General features: G+C 44.9%; 1 protein-coding gene across 2 annotated transcripts in view; it reads left to right on the top strand.

Moving 5' to 3' along the window:
* The first annotated feature begins 629 nt into the window (after positions 1-629).
* The window catches only part of RANBP3 (RAN binding protein 3), a 71257-nt gene continuing 58045 nt past the window's right edge, over positions 630-13841 (top strand). For both annotated transcript variants that reach the window (XM_053999261.1, XM_053999262.1), the window contains exon 1: positions 630-718. In XM_053999261.1, the coding sequence (XP_053855236.1) occupies positions 697-718 (22 nt within the window). In that variant the 5' untranslated portion in view covers positions 630-696. The remainder of the gene's footprint in view (positions 719-13841) is intronic.

Raw genomic sequence — 13841 nt, 5'->3', positions numbered from 1 at the left:
TTTTGTTTTTTTTTTTTTTTTAATTAATACCATTCATTTATTCATAACAGGTTTTGCCAGTTTTGCTGTTATATTCCTGATGGACAATTCTCCTAGCAGGCAAACCAGATGGTTTCAATGGATGGTACTTACAAAAGGAATCAAGAGCCTGGCCCTTGGATTCTGCCTTAGGCTAGTGTGATAGCTTGTGAGGAATGTAGTCAAATGAAGGGCATCGTGCATGCTGTTGTTAAATGAACCTTGAAGCAATCACTACGGGTAAGACGAGAATCATTAATTGCTCAGTCTATACCCCCTGTGCCAGCTGCTGTTGAGCGCAGGATGTGGCACCAGGAGCAGCTCACGGTCTGCCCGCCTGGGCTCCGCAGCCACGGGAGGACGGCAAGGTCGCGCACGGGACGGAGACCCGCGGGCAATTGGCCCCGCTCCGACCGCCGCGGTACACACGGTGCGCGGGCCGCAGGGAGCGATCGGGCCAACGGGGGCCTCATAATGAGTCGGCCCACGGGGACGCTGCCCACACTGCCCGACCAGAGCTGCGGAACCCACGAGTCCGCTGGCACGGCCCCGCCCTCTGCGCATGCGCGGCGCCGTCCCGGAGCGGCTGTAAATCGGGGCGTGCGCGCCGCGCGGGGCTCGCGGTGAGCAGTGTCGTCCGGCTGCGCGATGCATTGTGGGCGCGGCTGAGGAAGTAAAATGGCGGACCTGGCGAACGAAGGTAGGCGGGAGTTGCAGGCGTTGCTACTCTGGCCCACAGTGGCCCTGTGCTGCCGTGGGCCTAGACTGGCCCGGCCCGGCCCGGCGATCTGCGTTCACGGGCCGGCCCGGGAGCGCCACTTCCCCGCAGCCGGTCCCGTCCCAGTGGGGAGAGCGGCTGGACAAAGGGAGCGCCTTGGCCGGGTCACCGCGCTGTCCGCGAGGCGCGGGCGGACGAAGCCGGGCTGGGGCCTGCGTCCTTAGGTGCTTGCCGCGGGTCGGTGGTTCTGGGCTCGCGATGCGGCTACTCCCGGGGCAGGTGGCCCGGGGCCAGTGCTCCCTGGACGCGGACAGCGGGCCCAGCGCTGGGCACGGGCCCCAGAGCGCGGTAGCGAGCACTGCGTCTTGGCTCCGGCTCTGAGCCACTTTGTGCCCCGCCATGTCCAGTTGCTTTTTGAAGTTATTGTCCACAGCTTTCGTAACGCTGTAAATCTTTCCTTTGCTTACACTCATGTTAATCCTTTAGTTAAAGGATTAATAGAAGGCCTGTGTAAAACAAGGCAGGGTATCATAGTAGGTGCACTGTAGTTTTTTGAGTTGAAAACGTCAGAGATGGGCTAGTAAAGTGGCTTAATTTTTTTCTGAAGAGCATTAGAAGAACCTGAGCTGCAATACTGCAGTATTTGGGTATTCTGCCCCAAGGTGTGTACAGTGGTGTTTTAAGTGGCAGTGGATATCTATATTTTGCCTTTGGGAATGACAAATGTCTCTCAGGGTTTTGGCAAAAGCCAGTTTGCTCTGTTGTCTCTCACCATTCCTCTCAGCTAATGGAAGAGGAAAGAGGGAGGTGAATGAAAGTGTGTGTCAGGCTCCTTCTTTCAGGACAGTTTCTTACTTTTGAACTCTGTGACAGTGGCAATTACCGTTCTGATATTAACGTTAAACAACAGGAAGCAAATAAACATTATAGGTGCAGCCTTTGAAGATGAAGCCTACAAACAGCTAACAGTACAATTACGCTTAAGTTAACAAATCCTATGATGCGGTATGTCTTGGGCTGTTGGCTTCCAGGCTCGAGGTGAGTTGTCAGTGCCTGAGGAGGCATGATAAGTGCTCTCAAGAGTAGTAGTAGTCAAATCTCTAATGACTATTTGTGGGAAACTTAGCATCGGTACTTATTTTATATACTGCTATTATAATGACCTTATAATAAATTTTAATGGGTTCTTTTGTCCTCTTAGAATCAGAAGCTTGGCAATACCTATCTTAAGTTATGCAAGCCCCTCACTTTACCTCCCCTTTCTGCTGGGGAACATTAAGCTCAACAGTTTACCAATATTTATTGCATCTTTTGATGATGACTTGTCATGTGTTTCTACTTCTACTTCTGTTTTCCTGCAGGGTCTTGTAGACTGCCTGGGATGGCAAGGGGGAGTGTGATCTCATCCTTTTGTGCCTCCAGAGACTTACCTCACCTGTAAACCTCTTTAGTTTATACTCGCCTTTCTTTCCACAGTTGTCACCTTCATCTGTTGCTGTTCTGTTTCTTCTTGCAATAAGAGTGTGATACAATCTCTCCTCAGATGAAGCAAGATTGGCTTGCTTTGGAACTGTTGTCTCCTCATTCTAATATCATTGACTGTTGCTAGTTTTGTTCCTTTCAGTGCCATTTTTGAGGTGTATGTTCTTTGTATAACAGTGGAAATACATGCATTTCCCAAAATTTGCATCTTTCTGCTGAAACTCAGAGAATTCTATAGTCTTTCTACGGGGCTTATTTGCAGACTCTGTCATGGCAAGGATCTTCTCAGGTGACTGTTTTCTCCTCATTCTTAAACACATCAGTTAGTTTTATTTTTCCATTGTTTAGGTGAATGCTTTACTTCCTTGTGCCGAGGTATTTTCATCTAAATATGCAAAGTAACTATTTTGGTACTGAAAATTCTTTGACCTTCTGCTTCATGTTGATCTTCTATTGTTTATACCATTTGATAGCTCAATGTTCATGTTCACAAAAAAGTGTGATCTCAGCGAAGTTCTTAACGTTCCTGAATCTTGGTTGATCTGTACAACAGTGCTGTCTCAATCATACTTTGTTCTGAGGTGTGAAGCTAATTATTTTTTGACACAGTCGATACAAGTACCTAGAATGAGGCTTCAGTCATTCTTGCAGACTGTTTTTGTTGGTGTGTTTAAACAGTAGCTTTTATTGTCTGTTCATGCAGGTGAAACTCAAGAGTTTTACCTGTTTGATTACTGCAACAAACCTTTTCCTGGCCTTGAAAAGTGCTTGAGATTTGTGTGGCTTGTGTCCTCTCATCTTACTAATATAAAGCTCTTCTAACCTGTAACTTTTACCATGACACCCATCTTTAAATTAATTGATTGGTGTTTCTGTTTCCAACAGTATATTAGTTATCTTTACCTTCTAGGTTCTGATGCTCTTAAACTATTGAATGTCTTAAATCACTGCTGAGCTGTCAGTACTGCCTCCAAGTAACCATTCTACCAATGTCTTTTGCAATTTTGAACTATTTTAATGGATGATCTTTTTGTGATGCATTTCTTCAAAGCTACAAACATTCCCTCTAATAATGACTTCCTTTTTTTTTTTCATTCTTATTGTTCCTCAAGTCTTTTTCATCCACTTGTCTTTGCTTTGTTTCTAATGAGTAGGTGAAACCGCTCCCTTACCTCTTTATATTGGAGTAATGACCAACTGTATCTTGACAAGAGAAGGTTGTTGGTTTAAGAGGGTCCTCTATTGCATAGAAAGGGGCTAAAAGATGACATAGTCATAGTGCCACTTTCCAAAGAAGTTTGTACTGTGAAGTTTCCTAGGAACAGATCCTGGTCTTGGCATTGCCTGTCATGGTGGCAGATGAGTTGATAAGTGTGGAGCTAATGAAGAGCAGGAGAGAGTAGTTTCTCCCTAGCTGTGTGAAGTTTGATCGACTCTGCTGCAAAGATTTAACATTGTGATAGAGGTTTTGGGGACTGTCGTTGTGAGGGTGATTATTGAAAACCAGGGGTTTAGACTGGTAAGCACAATTGCTATTGGTACTAATGTATAAAGTAGTTACTGAATGTTCGTAGAAACTTTCTTTGAAGTCTTTGGTACTTGACTGCCACATGTGTGAAGTGTCAGTTTTAAGACAATCCAGCTAGAATACCAAAGAGAACTCGCACCTTCCTGTCGGTCCTATATATTTATGGGAACTGGATTGCTTTTCTCATTAACTTGCGGCTAAAACACAAGTAGTAGTTTGCTTATCTATGACTTACTGCTAAAGCTGTGTTTTTAAGACAACAAGATCCCCTTGTGTGGGGAAAGAATGACTTAATCTTTTCAATGGCTGAAAGGTTATACAAATTTTTCTCATGGCTAAAATTTGATGGATGTGTACACATTTTCCTTTCAGGAGGTGTCTGCGACTTACTTGGCTTTATGAAATTGCTGAGCATACAGCACAATCATAACAGGTTAACTGTATGTAACTGCCTTAAATTAATTAGAGGTTAGAGAGCAGTGGTGCAGGAAGGGACCTGGGGGTTCCCGTTGATGGCAAGTTGGATCTGAGTCAGCAGTGCCCTGGAGCCAGGAGGGCCAACCATGTTCTTAGGGGCATCAGGCCAACTGGGTGAGGGAGGGGATTTGTCTCTCTGCAGCTTCATCTTGAGTTTTAGGGGCAGTTTTGGTCACCACAGTATAAGAAAGACATTAAGCTAATAGAGAAGTGTCCAAAGAAGGGCCACAAGGATGGGGAAGGGTCTAGAGGGGAAGTTGTATGAGGAGCTGCTGAGGGCACACTTGGTTTCATCAGCCTGGAGAAGAGGAGACTAAGTCTTGCAGTCTTCAACCTCCTCATGAGAGGCAGGTACCAATCTGTACACTCTCATGACCAATGAGAGAGCTTGAGGAAACATCATGGAGCTGAGTCAGGGGAGGTTTAGCTTGGATACCAGGAAAAGGTTTTCCACCCAGAGGGAGGTTGAGCACACAAGGCTTCTCAGGGCAGTGAGCTGAGAAGCACCAAGCCTGAGTTCAAGAAGTGTTTGGACAATGCTCTGTCATGTAGTGGCCTTTTTGGGGTGCCCTGTTGTCCTGGTTTAGGGCAAATTTGGGAGAAAACCTATGAAGGGGTTCCTCTAGAAAGCAGATTCAAGTGGCCCTCCCCCAACTGGTTCATGAAAATATTCCCTTGGAGAAATGTGGAAAAACACCTGTTTATTCAACAGGCAAAGCATTCACCAGCACAAAAATTGAACAATATTAAACAATAAAACCTCCTTCTGCTCTGAAGAGGTGATAAACTCAGGAAGTCTCCTTCGTGGGTTGTAGCTCAGCTCACTCGGTCTCTTTATCAGTCCCTCCAGTGCTGGAAATGCCACAGCCCAGGCCCAGCCCGATGGGCCACAGGTGCGAGCTGCCAGTGCTCTTCTGGGTGTTCAGTCCAGAGCAGGTTTAAACAGTTCCAAGAAAAAGAAAAACAACAGTCCAGGGAACTTGTCTGCCTCAGTGAGCCAAAAACTAACTAAAAGCAAAGGAAGGCTCTGTCCCGCTGTCTGTGCTGCAGACAGCACCATCCAGGAGAAGGATGCGGGGGAGTAAGTGCAATTTCTGATAACAATCTCCGTGTTTCTTCTTTCCCCCTCTTTGCTCTTGGAACCGGTCTTAATGGTGCAGAACTTATTTCCGGGCTAAACAGACTAATGGGGATACAAGTATCATAAAGTCACCTCAGGATGCTTCACCCCTTATCCCTATATAGTCAACTTACTACCAAAACTACATGTACAACACACATGTACATACACAGTATACAGCTATATACAGACAATGGCAGTGACATTCATCAGACAGTGATATTTACACATAGTTCTTGCCCCACAATCAGATCTCCCTGAGGTACACGTCATGTTGTTCCATCTTTCTGCATTATCCACCATATGCAACCTGGTCCCTGAGCAAAGACAACCCCACGATGGGTTTGTCTGTACTCGAGGCAGAATTGATCCAAACGGTCTTCCCTAACAAACCTCTGATATGTGCCACTGGGACTTTGTCTACTGTATGCAGGGGCAGGGGTTCAGATTGGGCAAGGCCTGCTCGGTTAATGAAGCCTTGGGTGTTAAATAACCAGGTGGCCTTTGCTAGATGCTGCTCCCAATTTTTGAAAGATTCTCCACCCAGTGCTTTCAAGGTGGTTTTTAGAAGTCCACTGTACTTCTCCACATTGCCTGCAGCTGGTGCATGGTAGGTGATATGGTACACCCACTCAGTGCCATGTTTCCTTGCCCAGTTTTTATAAGGCTATTCTTTAAATGAGTCCCATTGTCTGACTCAATCCTCTCAGGGGTACTGTGCCTCCAAAGGACCTGCTTTTCAAGGCCCAGGATGGTGTTACGGGCCGTAGCATGAGACACAGGGTAGGTTTCCAACCATCCCGTGGTGGCTTCCACCATTGTGAGCACGTAGCACTTGCCTTGGCATGTCTGGGGCAGTGTGATGTAGTCAATCTGCCAGGCCTCCTCATACCTGTACTTGGACCACCGCCCACCATACCATAGGGCTTCACCCACTTGGCCTGTGTGATGGCAGCACACGTCTCACAGTCATGGATAACCTGAGAAATACTATCCATGGTTAAATCTACCCCTCGGTCTTGTGCCCACTTACAGGTGGCATCTCTGCCCTGATGACTTGAAGCATCATGAGCCCACTGAGCTAGGAACAACTCCCCCTTATGTTGCCAATCTAAGTCTCTCTTTAACACCTCTATCTTTGCAGCCTGATCTACCTGTTGATTGTTTTGGTGCTCCTCATTAGATCTATTCTTGGGGATATGGGTATCTATATGACTGATTTTCACAGATAGTTTCTCTGCCTTGGTAGCAATGTCTTTCCACTCTTCAGCTGCCCAAAATGGTTTTTGCCTACACTGCCAATTAGCCTTTTTCCACCTTTCCAGCCAACCCCACAGAGCATTGGTTACCATCCAGTGTAGAGGTAGAGCTTTGGCCACTTCTCTCTTTCAGCAACGTCCAGGGCCAGTTGAACAGCTTTGAGTTCAGCAAGTTGCCTTGATCCACCTTCTCCTTCAGTGGCCTCTGCAACCCGTCAGGTGGGGCTCCATACAGCTGCTTTCCACTTCCAATTCATCCCTACGATGCGACGGGAACCGTCAGTGAAAAGAGCATAGTGTGTTTCCTCTGCTGGCATTTGATTGTATGCTGGAGCTTCTTCAGCCCATGTCACTTTTTCTTGTTCTTCTTCGTCAGTGAAATCTCTTCATCAATGAGAAGTTTTCACCTTCAGGCCAATTTGTAATTATCTCCAAAATCCCAGGACAATTCAGTTTACCAATGCTGTGTGATGAGAGCAATTCACTTGCTCCATGTGGCATGGTGACTAGAGGGAACCTTTGCTATGAACATCCACCCCAGCACCGGTAGTCAGGGTGCCAGGAGCAGTTGTGCTTCTGTACCAGTCACCTCTGAGGCGGCTTGGACTCCTTCATAGGCTGCTAAAATTTCTTTTTTCCATTGGAATGTAGTTGGCTTCAGGCCCTCTGTAGCTTCGACTCCAGAATCCCAGTGGTCGGCCTCGAGTCTCACCAGGTGCCTTCTGCCAAAGGCTCCAGGACAAACCATGGCTCCCGGCTGCAGAGTAGAGCACATTCTTCACATCTGGTCCTGTCCTGACTGGGCCAAGGGCTACCGCATGAGCCATTTCCTGTTTGATCTGGGCAAAGCCTTGTTGCTGCTCAGAGCCCCATTGGAAACTGTTCTTGTGGTTGACCAGGTAGAGAGGGTCACAATCTGGCTGTACTCAGGAATATGCGTTCTCCAAAAGCTTATGGCACCTAAGAAAGCTTGTGTTTCCTTCTTGCTGGTTGGTGGAGACATCATGGTGATCTTGTTGATGACCTCAGTGGGAATCTGATACTGTCCATCTTGCCATTTTACCCCCCGGAACTGGATCTCTCGAGCAGGTCCCTTGACTTTACTCTTTTTGATGGTGAAACCAACTTTCAGGAGAATCTGGGTGATTTTCTCTCCTTTCTCAAATGCTTCTGCTGCCATGTTCCCCCATTCAATTATGTCATTGATGTACTGCAGCTGTTCTGGAGCCTCACTGTCTTTCCTAGGGTTCAGTCACCCCAGGGCACCTGTGCAGGGCCAGGAGTTGGACTCAATGTTCCTAATGGGTCCCTTCCAGCTCAGCATATTTTATGATTTTATGAAATACACAGAAGGTGAGCAAACTGAAGTAGTTCCTTTCAGACTAATCAGTATCATTTCTTTACCAGACTTGTAGGATGCTGGCATTGCTTCTGTGCTGTTTTGGTGGTGGGGGCAAGGGGTTGGGGGTTGCCCTGATTGTTTATTCTACTTATCTCATGGTAGCTTTTGGACAGAGGAAGGTCAGAGAGAAAATGTGTCATTCACCACTGACTGTCTGCAGACTCTAGAAACAAGATTTTTTTTTTTCCCCTATGGTGACTTCAGATGGATTAGTGGGTGCAAAGTTAGGCTGAGTGACATGTCCAAATAATTCACACCCTGACACCATAAAGAGCTATTTAATTGACAAGACAGCACTATGTAAGTGCCTTAATACTTTTTTGAATTCTTTATCTTTAAATTCTTTTAGATATGTTATCTACTTTACCAAATAGTTGCCCTGCCTCATGGCTTTTCCCTCTGATATGAAAATAAGCAAATTTTTTCTTTTCTAACTTGTAACATTTGCAGAAGTATCTCTTTTTACCATGTCAGTTCTATTCATCATGACATTGCTTGTGAAGATTGGCCATAAATTATCCAGTTGTGTTTCTTGTTGTTTCTGACATGAGGTATGGCTGGATTTTGTTTGTGGAGGTCTTTCTGCAGATAAGCTCTTAGTGGCAGCTTGCTCTTTGCTTTGAGTCTATTGTTAGCTATTGAAAGAGAATCCTGTGTTGTTATCAACACCTTTTGGATGTTGTAGTGCTGCAAATCATCTGTATCTCTTCATATGTTACATTTAGCATGATTATTCTGCTCTTCATAATGTAAATGGTGAGAAAATCCCCAAGAACATTTTTTGTGGCCTGCAGTGTTCCAATAAGCATAATTAAACCTAACTTTGAACTTTTACTTTCTTGACTCTTAGGTGTTTCACAAGTGACAAATTACCACTCCCGAGTATTTTAAGTCAGTTAACAGCCTAACTGCTGTTCTTTTTAACACTCATTCGTTGTTCACAGGTACACTTTTTCTCTCAAGTGATGTATTACAAAGAGTTACAGTTGGAGTAGCTATTCCCACTTTGTTTGCTTCTGGTGTTGAAGAGTCCTTCTTGAAATCGAAGCAAGGACTTGCTTGCCAAGACGTTGCACTGTAGGTTTCCTTTTTTCCCTGCCTCGTGTAGTTTTCCATGTAATCAGGCACTATTCCATTTCTAAATGTAATTTGGAGTAAATTTAAAAAGAAAAAGTGTTTGAAACATTGTTATTCTTAGCTTTAAAAATAAATTCTCATCTTAATAATGATCTGGTGATGTCTTGAAAGTTGTTTTCATGCCATGGTTCCTTCTAAAATTTAAAGATTAACTTGAATCACCAAGATATTTGGTGGTCTGGGTTGCATATCCTGTGAGGAGACTGGGTGTGTTCAGCCTAGAGGAAAGAAGTCTTCAGAGAGGCACATCTGGAGCTTATCAGGGTCTCTGAGGAGCTTATTAGAGAGACAGGCCCAGGCCCATCAGAGTGGTGTATGTTGAAAGGATAAAGGCAAAAGGTGAGAGATGGAATGAGATGTTCAGATTGGAAATAGAGGAAAGGTTGGGTTTTTTGTGGTGGTGGTAGGTTTTTTTCACCATAAGTACAGTCTAGCAGCAGAGAAGAGATTACCCTGGGAGGCTGCTCAGCCTCTGTCCTTGGATGTTAAGACCAGACTGGATAACCTGATTAACCTGGCCTGACATCATAATGGACCTTACTTGAAGCAGGAGATTGGACTAGAGACCTCCATCCTGATTTATGCTGTATCCTTATGGCAGAGGCCCAATGGGCTCAGCAGTGAAGAAGGTGACTGCTTTTTTGGCCCTTGTCATTGCTGTGCCATGAGATATATTCTGTGAGCCTGAGAACTCTACAGAGATACACACTCCTGCAGGTGTTTCTTTCTATTTTCATGAGAATCCATAGTTTGGGTTGGAAGAGACCTTTGAAGACATCACCCATCCCCCATTGTTCAGGGACACCTCCACTACACCAGGTTGCTCCAAACCTCATCCAATCTGGCTTTGAATGTTGCCAGGGATGCCATCCACAGGTCCATGAAGCAACCTGTGCCACGGCCTCAACACCATTGCAGGGAAGAATTTCTTCCTAATATCTCATCTAAATTTACCCTCTGTCACTTTGAAGTCATTCCTCCTTGTCCAAAGTCCTCTCCTGTGGAGCCCCTTTAGGTACTGGAACAGGCTCTGAGGTCTCTGTGTAGCCTTCTCCAGGCTAAACACCCCCAGGTCTCCCAGCCTGTCCCCAGAGCAGGGGGGCTCCAGCCCTCGGAGCATCTCTGTGACCTCCTCTGGGCTTGCTTCAGGAGCTCCACATGCTCCTGATACTGTTCCCCAGGATTGGAAGCAGCTCTTCAGGTGGGGTCTCACCTGAGTGGGGCAGACAGCAGAATCCCCCCCTGCACATGCTGGGCAATGAGCCCAGCACAGAGGGGGGGTTTCTGTGTGCCAGTGCCTGTTGGCATGCTGAGCTTCTTATCCACCTGCACCCACAAGTCCTTCTCCCCAGGCCTTTTCTCAATCCTTTCTCCCCGCAGCCTGTGTTTGTTCTTGGGATTGCCCTGACACACGTGCAGGAGTTGCACTTGGCCTTGTAGAAGTTCATAAAGTTTGCGTAGTACCACCTCTCCAGCCTGTCTGATGGCATCCCTTCCCTCTGGCATATCAGCTGCACCACACAGCTCGGTGTCATTGGCAGACTTCTTGTGGGTGCCTTCAATCCTACTGTTCATGTCACCAAAATAGATACTAAGCCGTGCTGGTCCCAAACTTGGTCTCCACTTGGACATTGAGCTGTTGACTGCAACTCTGAGTGTAGCTGCCAGCAAATTCCTTATCCATGGAGTGGTCCATCTATCCAGTTTAGAGACAAATGATCTCCTCTGGGACAGTGTCAAATGCTTTGCACAAGTCTAGGTAGACTATCAGTTGTTCTTCCCTTGTCCACCAACAGTGTAAGACAATCATAGAACCAAATTTGTCAGGCATGGTTTGCTCTAATTGAAGCTATGTTGGCTCTCACCAATCACTGCCTTATTTTCCATGTGCCTTAGCAGAGCTTCCATGGTCAAGGTTCATGGAGTGCCAGGTGCAGAAGTGAGGCTCACCAGCCTGTAGTGCCCCAAGTCTGCCTTTTCTCTTTTTGTAAATGGGGGTTAGTTTCCCCTTTTCCAGTCACTGGGAACTTCCTCAGGTGGCCATGACTTCTCAATGAATGGAGAGTGGCTTAGGACTCATGCATGCATTTCATCAGTTCCCATGGACTTGTGCACCTTAACCTTCCTTAGATGGTCTCAAGCCTGTTTTCCTATAGCAGGTGGTCCTTCATTCTGCCAGTCCCTGCTGCTTTCCCCATTTATAACTTGGTTTGGAGCACTTCTTGGTGAAGATGGAGTCAGAAACATCATTGAGTACCTCAGCTCTCCATATCCATGGAAACCAGATCTCCTGTTGCCTGCTGGAGAGGGCCCATGCCTTTCTCTTATGACCAATGTACCTACAGAGCTTTCTTGTTGCCCTTGACCCCCTTGGATTTTTTTCAATTAGTCATTTCATGCTGCAGTAAAGGTCTGACACCTTGTGGCTGCTAGAGGTGCATCATGTGAGTGAATGTTTTGTCTAGCTGTGGAAAATATGGTTGACGTGGGAGAGTTTGCTACAGCTACTAGTGGTCATGCATCTAGGTTAAAACTATCATAGTAAATAGTATATATGACTTGAAGATGATATCTCTGCATGAGCTATGGAGGTAGTATTTTATATTTCTGCATTTTGATTTCCACAGCTTGTGAAGGAAGCTCAGCAGGTTTAATAGTACATGTTTTTCTCATAGTACATAGGGCATTTATTTATTGATAGTTAATGACTTGATGGTAAAATATGTTAAAGAAATTTAGCCTGTGAAATCCCACTCTTGAGGTTTTTGTAGTTATTCATGCAGGTTGAAATATCTGCAAAGTGAATAAACTGCAGGAAGGAGTTCTGTGGATTCAGTTGGTTTTCAGTTGTGGATTCAATTTGATTTGACAGCCTAAAACCATTCAGGTTTGTATGGTGCCAGATCTTGAGATTGGAGAGGTACTATCTCTGATGCTAATTACTGAAGTTTTGCTTTCCTTCTTACATGCTTGGACTTCATCTGAATACCTTTATCAAGACTGACTTGGTTAGAAAAAATTGACATTTCTCCAGATCTTTGTTTTGCCATGTTTCTGTCTGCTTCTCTGAAGAAAAAAACCAAATCTAATCCTCAGTTTTTAAGAACTGTTTGCTCTGACTGCTCATCTCTTGATGAAGGAGATCTCATGTTTTCTTTCATGCATTCTACCTGAAGTTTGAAGGTAAGGTGTTTTTCCTTCATATATCATGCTTTATTTTCTTTTTAAGTTGCTGACAGTTTAGTGGACCTGGCAGATCCATTTTATCATAGGTCATCCTTCAGACATCTTGGTGTAACAAAAACTTGAGAACATGACCGTCTGGCCCAGATGTTAGCTAGTACAAATAACAGTGGAATTCTTGTTTTGAGCCAGCACTTGACTGGAAAAACCAAAGAACTACCTAACATCTGCATTTCTGATCTGCAAAAATAAAACCTGGTATGGGGGTTCTTCAGTTGATGGAAACATGGTATGTGTAAGTGCTTTTGTACAAAAAACAATAAATGCTAGAGAGCTCTGCATAAATGCATTTGAAAACATAACTAGAAATAGGAACTAAAATCTGGAGCTGGACATTTGAATGGGAAATTTGACACTAGAGTTTTTTAGTGCAGAAATGGATGATTGAGGGCAGTTTTACTTTGCTTTTGATACCTTCAATGAAAATGTTTACCCAAAATTTAAGTAAGGCTTAGAAAAATAGCATTATTTAATGAAGGTGGTCAGATTAGGCAATCTAGTGATCCCTTCTTGCCTTGGGCTAGAGTTAGGGACTGTGATATTGTTGCAGACTTCAGAAAGGACACAAATGAACAAGTGTCCCCTGTGTCTGTTCCTGAGTAAGCACTGGTACAGTTGTTAGCTGCGAGTGCCTGTTGTCTCATCATTGTTCCTGACCCTGTCAGTTGGTCTCACAGTCAGCAAGAGCAGTAGTGAGATTCTTGGACCTTGAATACTGGATGACTGTGTTCCTTTAGTGGAAAAAGACTATCAGATGTTGCAGCAGTGTTCCCTTTTTCAGGTTGACTGACAGGCCTGGCTATAAGTTTGCTTTATTAGATCCTTTTGCCATTGTCATTTGTCATAGCTGGACACAATCTCAAATAGTTGGAGGTTTTTCACTCTCTTTTGTTCTTTATTGTTTCATCTATTTCTTTTTTACTGTAAGCTTTCTGCTGTTTCTGACATCTGTCTTTTTTCCTGAGTGCTTAGTTTTCAGTCACTGGACTCCATTTCATGTTTTGTGTTACTGTGCATCAATTTCTCTGGCTACTCATTCCATCTTTTGCCAGCTGTCCCATGCTTTTCTCTACACTCTGCATTGTTGTTGGATCTGTTTTTCTTTGCTTTCTTCTCTCTCGTTACTTCAATCCTTTGTTATGCACTAGAGAGACAATTAGATTTTGTTCAGTTCTCTTTGGCATTTGTGGAATTTGGTGCAGGAGTCTCTTGTAAGGTGTGCATGATAATCAAGTCCCACATCCTGGTAGATCTCCCTATTGATTGCTTTGGCAGAGGGCATGCTGCTGTAGCAGTAGCACTAATGAGCACTGAAGTATTGGTGTCTTCTAAGGAAGGCAGGAGCCTCCCCTGAAATGGAAAAGGTAAACCCTCTCCCTCCAAATTGTTATAATTTTGAAATTAAGGGGCTCTCAGGCAAAGATATGGGAGCAGGAATAACAGTTCTTTATTAGGAA

This window comes from Vidua macroura, chromosome 26 (genome assembly GCF_024509145.1).
Source record: "Vidua macroura isolate BioBank_ID:100142 chromosome 26, ASM2450914v1, whole genome shotgun sequence".
Classification (NCBI taxonomy): Eukaryota; Metazoa; Chordata; class Aves; order Passeriformes; family Viduidae; genus Vidua; species Vidua macroura.
This window is presented reverse-complemented; position numbering and strand designations above follow the sequence as displayed.